At 38.3% G+C, this 15,946-nt stretch overlaps 1 protein-coding gene across 1 annotated transcript in view; it reads left to right on the top strand.

Moving 5' to 3' along the window:
- Positions 1-15,946, top strand: part of LOC115219819 (pre-mRNA-processing factor 17) — a 157,701-nt gene that overhangs the window by 88,425 nt on the left and 53,330 nt on the right. The window contains exon 4 of the mRNA XM_029790099.2: positions 11,307-11,387. Within this exon, the coding sequence (XP_029645959.1) occupies positions 11,307-11,387 (81 nt within the window). The remainder of the gene's footprint in view (positions 1-11,306; positions 11,388-15,946) is intronic.

The raw sequence follows: 15,946 nt of genomic DNA, 5'->3' as shown, positions 1-15,946 counted from the left end.
GCACAGGTGCCAGTTACGAAATACTGACATTGGCCACAACTGAAATATCACTTGGCTTGATGGGTCTTCTCAAGCGCGATATATTGTCAGTGGTCTCAGTAATTTGTCACTACCTCCTTGAGGCCCAAAGTTCAAAGGGTGCCAGTTACGGGATACTGGCATTGGCCATAACTATGGTTTCACTTGGCTTAACAGGTCTTCGCAAGCACAGCATATCACTGATATATGGCCACTGTGAAAGGAAGGCTCATTAGAGATTGTGAGATCTAATTGTATTTGTGAACTTTCTTCTGGTTATTTATCTTTCATCATTAGACTACAGCCATACTGAAGAGTTTCAGTTCAATGAATCGATCACAGTACTTTTTTTTTCTTTTTTTTTTAAAGCCTGGAACTTGTTCTGTCTCTTTTGCTGTACCACCAAGTTACAAGGATGGAAACAAGCCAACACCAGTTGTCAGTTGGTGCTGGGGGATAAACATAACACAAATGCATATATATATATATATCGTAGGGCGACCTGCTGTGCTTGAGGAGACCTATTAAGTCAGGTACATCAACATCAAAGCATCAAATGGAAATTGTAGTTGTGATACCTGTGCCGGTGGCATGTAAAAAGCATCATTCGTACATGCCCGATGCCAGCGCCACCTTGACTGGCTTCCGTGCCAGTGGCACATAAAAAGTGCCAACCGATCATGGCTGTTGCCAGCCTCCCCTGGCACCTGTGCCAGTGGCACGTAAAAAGAACCCACTACACTCACGGAGAGGTTGGCGTTAGGAAGGGCATCCAGCTGTAGAAACACTGCCAGATTAGACTGGAGCCTGGTGCAGCCTCCTGGCTTCCCAGACCCTGGTCGAACCATCCAACCCATGCTAGCATGGAAAACGGATGTTAGACGATGATGATATATAATACAATGGGCTTCTTTAGTCAGACATTTGGCATGAATAGAAAGTGTATGTCATTCAGTGTTTTCTTTTATAGGCAATGCAATAGTAATTTTGTTATAGTTTGGCTGAGGCAAACTCTTGTGTCACTATTGGAGGATGCATTCAAGGTCTTGGTTTATGGAAGTAAAACATATCAGATGCAAGGGCGTCAAGTTTACATGTGGATGATGTCCCCATGAGGAAAGGTCATCAAAGAACGAAGGGCGGGAGGTGATACTACGTAGAGAGTGTGTGGCTGTTTGGAAGTAAGTGGAAATAGGTTTTTGATGTAGAGAAGGAACTGTGAGAAGACAGAACTGAAACTTTATGCACACTGAAGTTAATAGGTTATGTAACGGAGATAAAGAGAGGGCCCTGTCAACACCTGCTGTGATGGAACAGTCTGAAAACCAAACCAGCTGATTATAGATGGTTGGAGCCCTACTGGCAAACAAATTTACTCGGATGTTTTCATAGCAGATACAGTTAAATAGCAAAAACATTGTTTTTTTATTAAAATCCAGAAGGGGTATGATGGTACCAGTGTGGAACTTAGGCCAGCAGAATGCTGGTAGCTCTAATTCAGTGGTTCTCAACTAGAGTCCATATGGCCCTTTAGGGTCCATATAAGATTTTGTTGTTGAAATTTATCTACAATAAATTGTTTATACTTCTGCAATACACAAAATATTTTAACATTCCGAGTTCAAATCCCTCTGAAGTCAGTTTTGTCTTTTATCTTTCTAAGGTCAATTAATATAGCACCAGCTTTGTGTGGTATACTGGTGGAATCGTTGGAGCATTGGACTGGGTGCCTTGTGGTATTTGTTTCAACCCTTTCAATTCTGAATTTAAAGTCCTTCCATGGCCTCAGCAACAACACCTGGTCCTTTAATAGAATTATTCAGCTACAAGCATTTTAATGGGATTTATTTGGCTACAAGCATTCAAGCCAGCTTTTTCAGTTTGAAAATATCTTAATCTCTCCCTTCTACTAGTCTTGGGCCCTATAGAAGTTGATGGGTACTGTCCCTCCTTTCTGATGCATCCCAATTTCAGCAATGTATATTCAAAAAAGAAAATGTGTTTAGTGCATTAAAGAATGTAATATAGGCATAGAAGTAGCTGTATGGTAAGTAAATAGCTTGCTTACGAACCACATGGTTCTGGGTTCAGTCCCACTGCGTGGCACCTTGGGCAAGTGTCTTCTACTATAGACTCGGGCTGACAAAGCCTTGTGAGTGGATTTGGTAGATAGAAACTGAAAGAAGCCCGTCATATATATGTGTATATATATATATATATATATATGTTTGTGTGTCTGTGTTTGTCCCCCCAACATTGCTTGACAACCAATGATGGTGTGTTTACGTCTCCGTAACTTAGCAGTTCGGCAAAAGAGACTGATAGAATAAGTACTAGGCTTCCAAAGAATAAGTTCTGGGGTTGATTTGCAGTACTCCAGCATGGCCACAGTCAAATGACTGAGACAAGTAAAAGAGGAAAGAGGTCCAACTTTGCATGTATCTTTACCTTTTACTTGTTTGAGTTATTTGACTGTGGCCATGCCGGAGCACTGCCTTGAACAATTTTTGCTCAAACAAATGGACCCTAGTACTCTTTTTTTTTTTTGGTACGTATTCTATTGGTCTCTTCTGCTAAGTGACAGGGAAGTAAACACACCAACATTGGTTGTCTAGCAGTGCTGGCGAGCCAACACAGACACAAAGACAAACCCATACGCCACACACACATAAACATATATGTGTGTGTGTGTGTGTGATGGGCTTCTCTCAGGTTCCATCTCCCAAATTCACTTGCAAAGCTTTGGTTGACTTAGGACTATAGTAGAAGATACTTGTTTAAGGTGCTATACAGTGGGACTGAACTTGGAACCACGCAGTTAGAAAACAAGCTACTTACTACACAGCCACACCAAGGAGCCAGAATTATAGGTTTTTTTTCCTTTTTGTGACATTTTTGGGGAGAAAAGAAAAATGTGTTAATAGGCCATTACATATGGTAGCTTATTTAAAGTGCCAGAAACTTTAAGAGACAGGCAACGGTGTACACTGAACAGCAAATATATTCGCATCTATATATTTTTTTATCACATTTGCATGATAAATAGGTAAACTACTAGTTGACCTCTCAATATCCATCGTGCTGTATCGATGGGGGATCTTCTTTATTGACTTAAGGATGATGGGTTATTTATAAGATCTGCACTCTTGCCTATCCCACTTGACTTTTACCAGGTGAAATGAAATACTGCTTGGTGCAAATTAAAACCTGCTTAGCACTTACCCAACAAAATACACACAACGCACATGCTTACTCATATATATATATATACACACACACACATATACGTGTGGGTGTGTATATATCATCATCATCGCCGTTTAACATCCAATTTCCATGCTGGCATGGGTTGGACGGTTTGACTAAGGATTGGCAAGCCAGAAGGCTGTACCAGGATCCAATCTAATCTGGCAAAGTTTCTACAGCTAGATGCCACTCCAAATGCCAACCACTCTGAAAGTGTAGTAGGTGCTGTTTATGCACCACCGGCACAAGGTCCCATCAGGCGGTACTGATATCGACCACACTTGAATGGTGCTTTTTACGTGTCACTGGGTTGGGAAGCAGTCAGGCGGCACTGGCAACAACCACACTCGAATGATCCTTTTTACATGCCACCAGTTAGTATATATATGTGTATACTTGTGTGTATGTATATATGTGTATACATGTGTGTATGTATATAACGGGAAGCTTTATGAAAATAGACAAAAAACGAAGGCAGGTTTACGGAATACAAACAAACAATTGTATTAGTATGGCGCTCAGGAAATATAAATAAAACAAGTCTTTAACGTTTCGAGCCTACGCTCTTCAATAGAAAGGTACACAGAGAAAAAACACAGAAAGAAGGAGAGAAAAAAATATGCGTATGTAGATATAAGTGTTTATATATATATATTTGTATATACACACACATACATACATGCATACATATGTGTGCCCATATACGTGTGTGTATACACACACACAAACACATGTGTACCCATATATACATACATGTATGTACCCATGCACACATATACATTTGTGTGCCCATGCACACATATACATATGTACCTGTGTATACCACATACATACATAATTACATATATATATACATTTGTGTGCATATATACATAAATGCAAGCATGTGTGTTCCTGCCTATTTACACATGTGAAAGGTGCATCAAAAAAGCATTAAGAAAATTCACCCAGCTGTTTAGAAAAACTAAAACACCCAACAGACAATATCCTTTGAAACGCCAGCCCCTTTTTTTTTTTTTTATTAATGTGTTGTATACAGAAAAAAGAACAGATGTCAACCCAATGATGTGAAGTTTAAGGTGAGACGAGTGCAGTAGTAATCCCAATATCAGTCAGCACCGGCCTGCTTGCTCACCAAGTAATACCGAGAACCTTGCTTAAGCACGACACCATCAAAACATGACTGCCTCGGCTACAAACCAGACTAATCTCAGACTCAGACCCAGATCAGTCTCTGGTATAAAGAAGCTTCTTTTCTTCAAAACTAGGAGAGAGAAGGAATGCAGGCTGGTATCTGGTTCAGCCAGTCATCTGTGAGCAGAAGTGGGTGTGGTGGTGGGGTATAACTTTCTTGTTCATCAGACTTTAACAGCCTCTCCTCCCCCTTTTGTCTCCCTTCCCAGTCTTCGACTTGCTCCTTAATATTTCTCTCTGTCTGTCCTAAACAGCCCTGTTCTAGTTATTTATTTATAATCTCTATGATGAAGGAGGGGCACTTTTTTTATTTTCATCACCATCAGTCAGAGCACATTAAGTCAAGTAAATCCTCTCCGGGAGGGGGGATACTCTCCCCCACCCCAACTCTTTTATCTCTCTCTCTCTCTATCTATCTATCTATCTATCTATCCTTGTTCCCTTCATTGCTTCTCATTCTTGCTCTATTTCAATATAAATGTATTTACACACACATGCACACACTCACATGAAGACACACATACACATACTGATGCAGACACACATGCATGCATACACATACTCACATGCAGACACACATACATACATACACATCACACACACCCACACACATGCACACATCTTTTATCTCTTACTTGTTTCAGTCATTAGACTGTGGCCATGCTGGGGCATTGCCTTGAAGAACTTTTAGTTGAATGAATTGACCCAAATACTATTCTTTTTAGGTTTGGTACTTATTTTATCAGATCATTTTGCTGAACCACTAAGTTACACCAGTAATGTAAATAAACACTCTAACACTGGTTGTCAAGTGGTGGTGGTGGTGGTGGACACACACATACATGATGGGCTTCTTTCAGTTTCCATCTACCGCATCCACTCACCAGGGGTCTAGCATATTAAAGATTTAACACCAGCGGTCTAGCATATTAAAAAACTGAGGTTCAGTAAATAGTATTACATACATATAAGAGGGAATTACCACTATGTGGAAACCCTTACGCTAGAAAATCTGCTATGGTCTTATCACTAAGAATTGTTCTCTAGAAAATTTAGCAAACACCAGCTAGACCACTGGTGTTAAATTGATGTTATCAAATTAATATCCAATTTTTCAGCCTCATTTTAATTTTAATTTTAAATTGATATGTTCTCAAACCGGCTAGGGCTACTGCAGTAAATTATTTTATGCAGTATTATTTCCGGTAATTTAGCATGCCAATACGAAGACTTTTGAAAAATAACCACAAGTGTAATAGGTAGAACTGCATATATATTCGACCTCTTGTTGATGTCTGGTGTGTAGTTCTGCAAATTATATTTGTATGGACGATCATACTGAAGATCTACAGATAAATTGCGTAAGTGAAATTATGTAATTTGTTGATAGTGAAACATTTGTTTATGATTAATCTATATTTTTGTTACTTTTTATTTGTCTTGCTCGCTTACGTTTCTGGTGTTTGCTAAATTTTCTAGAGAACAATTCTTAGTGGTAAGACCATAGCGGATCTGCTTCTAGCGTAAGGGTTTCCACATAGTGGTAATTCCCTCTTATATGTATGTAATACTATATATATATATATATATATATGCGTATATACATACATATATGTCCATATGTATACTTTTTATTTGTCTTGCTCGCTTACGTTTCTGGTGTTTGCTAAATTTTCTAGAGAACAATTCTTAGTGGTAAGACCATAGCGGATCTGCTTCTAGCGTAAGGGTTTCCACATAGTGGTAATTCCCTCTTATATGTATGTAATACTATATATATATATATATATATATATATATATATATATATATATATATATATATATGCGTATATACATACATATATGTCCATATGTATGTATATATGCATATATGGGTAGAGGATGTCATAAAACATAAACAACATGAAATACAAAAATAAAGTTGGGTGTGCAAAGAATGAGAGAAACAAATGGAAAACAAGACAAGTATCATAAAAAACGACCCTTCATCAGTTGTCAGCTGTTCATCTACTCCTTATTTCTAGCCATGAACAACAATATAAGACTTTGAAGTTAGTTGCTCCTACAGACCAAAATAAATTTGGGATTTATGGAGGGTCAAAATTAGTAACAAAAACAGGACATACAACAAACCAGATGAAACAAAGACAAACAGGGAGAGCCATTAGGCCAAGATGAGGTAAGGTATCAAACACTGGAAGAAGATTCTTTGATTAGAGAAAAGATAGGAGTGGAGACAGATAAGGATGCATCTGGATTGCACTCTTTTCTACTCTATGCACAAGGCCAGAAATTTAGGGGGAGTGGGGCAGTCAATTAGACCAACCCCATATGCAAATGGTACTTAAAGGACAAAAGGATAAGTCGACCTCGTCAGAATTTGAACTCAGAACGTAAAGACAGGAGAAATACTGCTAAGCATTTCAGCCAGCTCGCCACCTTTATATATATATATATATATATTCCTATAAGAAGTCTGAATATCCTCATTGTGACCAGATATATATATATATATATATATATTGTCACAATGAGGTTATTCAGACTTTATCCAAGATACACTGGTTTAATACATTATATTTTGAAGAGATAATTCTTCAATGAATATATTATATAGAATATCCTAAGATATCAAACATTTTTATTGAGTTAGATCTCCCTGTTTTCTGACTCAATAAATATACATATATGTATATCGGTGTTATTTCACTGCTATATGACTTTATTTGTATTATTTGTGGCCTGACTTTAATTCTCATCTGAAATTTATTCATTTTGGTTTATTGACTTCGGTAAATGTTTCAGGATAGAACCTATGTAAGAAACAATATTATGGTAGTTTAATACTGTAGTATTTGTGTAGTAATTATTTGTAGCAAGACATGGCCTCCTGTTCTTCTTTTCCTAATTAATTTGAAGATGGCAGGGTATTTAATATATGAGGAAAATTTGTTGCTGTTTCTAGCAAATTGAATAATCATAGAAGCTCCTTCACGGACTCAGCAGAACAAAGTCATTCTTTTGTATGACACTTAGATATGCTTGTGCATCTTTACTCTGTATGTGTGTGTTTGTCTTTCTTGTATCTCATACCATTTAATCTGTAATAGTTAATAGGGGTTTTATCGTGTAGATCCCTATCTATATGTATCTCTTATTAAGTAGGGAGCAGTGATCCGTTCAACCAAATTTTGTGTCATTCTTTTATTCTTTTACTTGTTTCAGTAATTTGAGTGCGGCCATGCTAGAGCACCGCTTTTAGTCTAACAAATTGACCCCAGGACTTATTCTCTGTAAGCTTAGTACTTATTGTATTGGTCTCTTTTTGCAGAACCGCTAAGTTACCGGAACGTAAATGCACCAACATTGGCTGTCAAGCGTTGGTGGTGGGGACAGAGACACAGACACAGATACAGATACACACACACATACATACATACACACACACATACATACACACACACATACACACACACACACACATACACACACACAATGGGCTTCTTTCAATTTCCGTCTACCAAATCCACTCACAAGGCTTTTGTCAGCCCAAGGCTATAGTAGAAGACACTTGCCCAAGTGGAACTTGAACCCAGAACCATGTGGTTAGGAAGCAAGCTTCTTCCCGCACAGCTACACATGTACCTTAAAAAATAAAAGCTAAAATATATAGCACAAAAGCACAGCAACCAAATGCTTGAATCATAGTTTACCAAGAGAGCTGAGGCTGACAGTTGTATCTTTTCTTTGATGCAATTTATTAGTGAGACTGCGACCCACACCACTACCCCACTACCCTTAAATCCCCACTCCCCCATTTTCTTGTTATATTTATATACATTAAGATATTTCCAAGAACTCAAGTCTGTAACGGTTTGTATCTAAACCCTAAACTTAATACTGTTACCTAAACCTCAAACTTAGGCACTTAATTTCATTGCCCCACCCAGAGATATTTGAGCTGGGTAGTTTATCGTTACATATATTTCCAGAACTTATAAATGGGGTGTGTGTGTGCGTGCACACACACACACACTTATGCCTTTAAAAATATTGCCTTTATAATTGTATGCATGTATCCGTGTGTGTTTCTATCCTATAATGAAGAAATAGTACGCTTATGATGTATTTATGAGGTTAAATATATTTTCATCACTTATAACTCTGTGTGTGTCTGCACATATATATATATATATTATATATATATATATATATATATATATATATATATATGTGTGTGTGTTGAGAAGACCACCTTTGTCTTTTAAAACACTGCATTAGTAAAGATACGGAACTATATTTGTGTGTGTGTGTGTATGCATATATATACATACGTGTGTGTGTGTTTCTAACTATACTACAATAAAGAAACAATACACTAGTTTTCCACTTCAGGAAAATGTATTTGACTAAATCTTGACCACATAAGTAGTTACTTGGTCAAACTTCATTTTATGGTGCCATACTAAATTAACTTTGTGGCTTACTTTTCCTAGCCCTCTTGCACAACAGATGCCATTTCCTTTTCATGGTGACAGCCGTTACCAGTATGAAGGGACAGCCAGCTATAAAAATACAGACATCAATAACTCGAGCTTGATAAATATTTGCAAGATGGAGCAAGAAGAAAAGAAAAGAGTAGGCACCCTATGATTTTCTTCTTTTTTCCTTGTGTGTTTCCATGCAAAAATGTATTCAGGAGATGATTGCTGTGAAAAGACTTACTAATGAAACTCTAGAGCACATCTAATAATCTCAATGAGTATTCTTGTTGTAGTTCAGCTGCTGGCTCTACCTATTTAGCATGTGTCATTGCTTAAATGGCTAAGTATCCGTCAGAAGCTTGTGTCCTTACGTAAGTTTCTGCTGCAACCGTCAGTGGGTTCTCTCATTGATTTCAGCAGTGAATGTTCTGGCTGTTTGCTCAACTGGAACAACTTGTAGATTGTATCATCATCATCATCATCATCATCATTATCATTTAATGTCAGCTTTCCATGCTGGCATGGGTTGGACTGTTTAACATAGAGCTGGCTAGCAGGGAGCTCTCCAAACTCCCAACTGTCTGTTGTGGCATGGTTTCTATGGCTAGATACCCTTCCTAACACCAACCACTTGCAGAACTGCTTTGTGACACATTATAGAAATCATTATTTTGTACTTACTTACTTAAGCCCTTCACTCCATATATATGGAGCATAGACTCTCAACAACTTTCCTTCACTGTTCTTGACACTTGGCTGTCCCCTCTCAGCTCTTTTTGAATTGTCATCAATGCTTTTGTATTTAAGTACTTTTTCTCCCTGTAGAGCACTGGCTATTGTTGATTTTTCTCCACAGTTCTTGACTCTAGGTTGTTCTCTCCCCTGTCTGGTTGGTTTGGTTCCTTATAAACCAGAGGCCACTGATAACTTCACTGTTCTCAACTCTGGGTTATCCTCTCCTAGATTTTGTTGGTTTTAAACTGTCATCAGTGTTTCTGTACCTAAGCCCTTTGCCCTATATGGGGCAAAGTCCACCAACAAGTTGTTGCCCTCTATTATCGACTCTGAGCTATCTTCTCTCAGGTCTTGTTCGTTTTGAATTGTCATTGATGCTTCTGTAACTTTAGTTTCTTTTTTTTTTTCAAGCTAAGGGTGTTGGCTCTATGCAGATCCATTATTACCTCTGAGAGGAGGTGGTCCATGTCAGTCTGGCCCTGTCCTTTGACCTATTCAAGATGGGAGTTTCTACTAGAAGCTTTCGCTCTGCAGGCATAGCTTTCAGTGAGGCTCATAAGCCACTACACTTCAACGGTGTCATCATAATGTAAGCGGCTGAGTATTCCACAGACATTTGTGTCTTTAATGTAAATAAACCTCTGCTACAATATGCAACAGGCTATCCAATCAACTGGAAATGCTCATTGCATTATGGAAATTTCTTCAATGCAAGACACTCGAATCCCTGACACAGCCTTCAGGCACCGCAACATGACACAGTATGTGTGATGGGTTTGAGCCCTCAAATCACAGATAACCATGGCATGACTCTGCACATTGCATTCAACAAAACTCACACTTTAAATCAGAAGTACAGTCCATTCATATCACAGTATTAACTGGTTGAGTATTCCTCCGGTGCTTCTATTATAGTCAAGGATTACCCTTAACCCCTTAGCATTCAGATTACACTGTCTAATGTATCATCATCATCATCATTGTTTAACGTCCGTTTTCCATGCTAGCATGGGTTGGGCTGGGGTCTGGGAAGCCAGGAGGCTGCACCAGGCTCCAGTTTGATCTGGCATTGTTTCTACAGCTGGATGCCCGTCCTAATGCCAAGCACTACATGAGTGTTGTGGGTGCTTTTTATGTGCCACCGGCACGGGTATCACGACTACAATTTCCATTTGATTTTCATTTTGATTTTGATGTACTTGACTCAATAGGTCTCCTCAAGCACAGCAGGTTGCCCTGCGATCCAAGGTACATTTGAATGGGCTGGGGCTGGTTATGCGAAACTGGTTCACACTGTTTTAAATTAATCATGCATATTTTCGTAGCTTCAAGATTTCAGTGATGTGATTGTTTATTTTTAGAATGACATTGTTGGGTATGTGTAAAAGGCCAAATGTGACTGATTTGAGCAGTATGAATATTTATGCCTGAAATGGCCAGGTTAAATGTTGGAGGGTTAAAATAATAAGCATAGTTCTGTGTGTGACAATGTTGAACCTGAAATCACAAGGACAGTCTATCAAATACTTCATCAATAGATAGATAGACAGTAGCTGTACTAATTGCTTTTCATGTTGCTGTTGTTGTTGTTGTTGTAATCTAATGTTTATTTCTATGTGTTATATAGGCTATGCTACTGATCCCAGCACTGAAATAGAATCACAAGCTCCTGTCATTGGAGATGTTGCTAAAGCCGAAGCAAATAAACGTAAGTTAAATACATCTTCTCTTGACTTTTTTTTTTCTTTGTGTGTGTGTGTGTGTGTGTGTGTGTGTGTGTTGTTTTCTCTGCTTTTTCTCTTCTTCAGAAGTGAGAGTATGTATGTGGTTGGGAGGAAGGGGTAAATACAGTGATAAGAGTGAGAAAGTGGTTGATGTTGGAACAGTAGTAGTAGTAGTAGTAGTAGTAGTAGTTTTGCTTGTTCCTTCTCGAGCCATTCCTAGCTCATAAGGGCCGGTTTCCTTGGTGTATAGGTTCCCCACCTGGACGGGATGCTAGTCCATCGCAGTGAGCTGCAAGATGCAGGAGGAAAGAGTGAGAGAAAGTTGTGGCGAAAGAGTCAGCAGAAGTTCGCCATTACCTTCTGCCAGAGCCGTATGGAGCTTAGGTGTTTCGCTCATAAACACACACATCGCCCGGTCTGAGATTTGAACCCGCGTTTCCTCAACTGCGAGTCCGTTGCTCTAACCACTAGGCCATGTGCCTCCACAGTAGTAGTAGTAGTAGTAGTATAGAAAGGAAACTGATGAGCAGCTACATTTTGGTTATTGGTAACATGAGAGAATAATGACCGGGCAACAAAGACCCCCAAAATCAAGATCCCACTATTGCCTTAGAACAGGTGTCGGTGTCTCCGTTAGGGACCTGGTTTATTTACCAACTTCATTTATTTTATTTGTTTTTGTGTTTTTTCTCTGCTTTGCTGTGTCACATGACTTGAAGTGATTTGAGGCTAGGAATTCTTCGCTGCAATTCAAATGCAACAGTGAGTTGCTCCTACAATTACATACACCAGTGAACTCAACAGGAAGTATTCATGTCACAGATGTTGGCTTCTAACTGCGTTCCTGCGTGTCTGTGTTTCATTTATATATTTATGTATTTTTGGGTGCCAAAGTTAACACCCAGCACCCATTACATGTGGGGAACCAAGTAGCTTAACTGTTTCTGTTTTTGTTGCTTCAGTGATGACGATGATGACGACGACGATGATGATGATGATAGGGGTAGTAGTGGTAGTTGTTTCTGTAAGCAGCCTCCTGGGTTCAAAGAACTGCATGAAATATTAGTTTCTTACTTCAGCATGATGCCACAAATATATTTTGCATTATCTTTCCCCTTTCCTTATTAGAGATCACAGACACATTCTACATACATACATATATACAGACTGACATGTGTGTATGTGTACAAAGATATCGTATCACCATCATCATCATCATCATTATTTAACATCTCTTGTCCATGCTGGCATGGGTAGAACAGTTTGACCAGGGCTGGTAAGCTGAGGGGTTGCACCAGACTCCAGTCTGATTTTGCATGATTTCTACAGCTGGATGTCCTTCTTAATGCCAACCACTCCGAGAGTGTAATGCGTGATTTCATGTGCCACTGGCATGGGTGCCATTTGCATGACACTAGCATGGCCACATTGCTTCCGTGAGGCCCAACACTCGAATGGTGTCTTCTACGTGACACAGGCATCAGCTGCATTGCCTCTGTGAGGCCCAACGCTCCAATTGGTGCTTTTTATGTGCCACGACTACAATTTCACTTCTCAAGCACATCATCATCATCGTTTAACATCCGCTTTCCATGCTAGCATGGGTTGGACCACTAACATGGGTTACATATATATGAAAAGGCTTAACCCTTTTGTTACCATATTTCTGTTTCTTTCAATTAATTTTAAATATAACAAAGAATTTAGTAAAATAACTTAGTTATCATTAAGCTAGTGTTAAGAACATAAATTGTGACTAAGGTTTGGTGGCAGATTTTAATTCAGAACTTTTGAAAGCAAGACATTTGTATTACAGAGCTGGAGGCAGTTTAAGCCAGGTTGGTATCAAAAGGGTTAATAGTTAGGGTGTTTGGTTCAGGATTCTAAAGTCATAAGTTCAATTCCTGACTGTGTGTTGTGTTCTTGAGCAAGGCAATTTATTTCACATTGCTCCAGTCCACTCAGCTGTCAAAAATTAATTGTACTTGTAATACAAGGGGCCAACCCAGTCACACTCTCTGTCATGCTGAATCTCCCTGAGCACTACGTTAAGAGTACACATCTCTTTGAAGTGCTCAGCCTCTTGCAAGCAATTTCACAAGCAAGCTGTTCCGTTGATCGAATCACCTGGAACACTTGTTGTCATAACCAATGGAGGGACTAGCCACTAACACATACACACACATATGTATATCTTGTACAACACATAGCAGTATGGAACATAGATGTTAAAATGATGCTGATATATAAGAAACTGCTACAATACAAACAGAACTATTTAATAAAAGTTCCCTATATATTTAGTAAAATGCTCCTTTTGACAATAGGAAAAAAAGAGTAGACGAATTGTCTACAGGAATCAAACCGTGGAACTGTTATATACCAGATGGTCTCAGTAGCCATAATTTCACTTTCTAGCTTTCCAAAAGCTTTAAATTTCAACCGCTGAGAGTTGTCGTGTCTCTTTGGTGTAATGGTTATATTGTTGATACACGGTTCAATTCCCACAGGCATTTCTGTTCTTGCCCCCCCACAACACACCGCACCACCCATTGTTTGAAGAGCTATTTTAGCTGATGCATAAAGAACTGCCATTTATTTATGGTTCTGTTTGCATTGTAGTAGCTTCTAAAAAAAGACTAATTTGAAAATTTCTTAATGCATCTAGCAGTAATCCAATATATATATATCATCATCATCATTTAACGTCCGCTATATATATATATATATATATATATAATATATATATGTTTATGTAAATGTGTATGAAAAGCATTGCAGTCTGCGTGAAGTATTGTGATAGAGAAGTAAAATAACAAAACAATGAAGATGGAGAGCCTTTTCCAGTACAAAACGAGAAAAGTTTAGTAACTTTTCTATATTTCAAACATAAAGAGCTCTCATCAGAAGTGAACAGATTAAAGAAATGTGACTCTACACAGATCCAACCATGTTGATTGTTGCTCACAACCATCAAATTCCTTCTATTTCTTTAGTTTGTTCACTTCTGATGATTGGCTTTTGTTCCTGAAATATGTAATGGTTACTAAACTCTTCCCTTTGCACTTAGTAAAAAGCTATCCATCCTCTCATTATTTTGTTATTTAACTTATATAGGTGCAGGTGTGGCTGTGTGGTAAGAAGCTTGCTTCCCAACCACATGGTTCTGGGTTGAGTCCACTGTGTAAAACCTTGGGCAAGTGTCTTCTACTATAGCCTTGGGCCAACCAAAGCTTTGTGAGTGGATTTAGTTGATGGAAACTGAAAGAATCCCATTATACATATATATATATATATATATATATATATATATATATATTAATGTGTGTTTGTCCACCACCACTTGACAACCAGTGTTGGTGTGTTTACATCCCTGTAACTTAGCAGTTCAGCAAAAGAGACCAATAGAATAAGTACCAATAAAAAGTACTTTAAAAAAACAGACTTAATAAAAAAAATAAGTACTAGGTTAAATTCAGTTGACTTAAATGTCTTCGGGGTGTTGCTCCAACGTGGCCACAGTCTAATGACTGAAATAAGTAAAAAAGAAAAAAGGATATATAATATATCTTGGTACTGTGTGGACTGAGACCCCTGTTGACTGGTCACTTCTGTCAATGGATTAACCACTTAGTATTTCCAGTTCTCATAACTACTGGAGTTGTTGAGTCTATTAACAAATTGATCAGAATGGGATTGACACCTCTGATGAGGTTCAAATATCAATAAAGCTGTTCACCATCTTTTTCAATCTACATAGACATTATTTAATTTGCCTTGTTTATTCATATCTGCTGCATGGATTACATGTGCACACATCTATATATAATTTTATAGATCCAATATAGTAAACAATTGTATATATGTAAACAATGTGATTGACAATAGGAAAAGTGCTGATGGGTGTATATACATATTTAAAGAGTTATTGCTCTTTCATCAGTACCAGCAATTAATTATTATGTATGTGTGTCTCTCTAACATCATCTGCCTCCCTTGAATGCATTTGTCTCTACCATTTGTCTACTTCTACTGGGATCTTGTCCGCTTCTATCTGAGAGTGATTTATTTGTGCCTGGCACCTCCTCTAGACTTGGTGGATCATCTCTTAATACATCATTAGTGTGATAGATCAAATTTCACACTTAATCTCCTACTTGATGTACCCCGATACATTGAGCATTTCTGAAAGTGTCTTTCATTTATCATTTCTGCTGGAACATTGTTCCAGATGCAGGTGTGGCTATGTGGTTAAGATGCTTGCTTCCCAACTATGTGTTCTTGATTTCAGTTCCAATGTGCAGCATCTTGGGAAAATATTCTCCAGCTTAGCCTTGAACCAACCAAACCTTGTAAGTGAATTTGGGTGACAGAAACTGAAAAAGCTAATCATGTGTGTGTGTGTGTGTCCGTGTCCCTGTCCTTGGCTTGACATTGCACAGTGGTCATAAACATGACTCGTTCACTTTTAATCATTTTGAAAAACGTGTCTAGCCATGAGGAAATATTTCCTTGCTTGGAAACTGGTAAGTATTGACAACAG

This window comes from Octopus sinensis, linkage group LG15 (genome assembly GCF_006345805.1).
Source record: "Octopus sinensis linkage group LG15, ASM634580v1, whole genome shotgun sequence".
In the NCBI taxonomy this organism is placed as follows: Eukaryota; Metazoa; Mollusca; class Cephalopoda; order Octopoda; family Octopodidae; genus Octopus; species Octopus sinensis.
The sequence above is the reverse complement of the archived record's forward strand: the minus strand, read 5'-3'. Positions and strand labels throughout refer to the sequence as shown.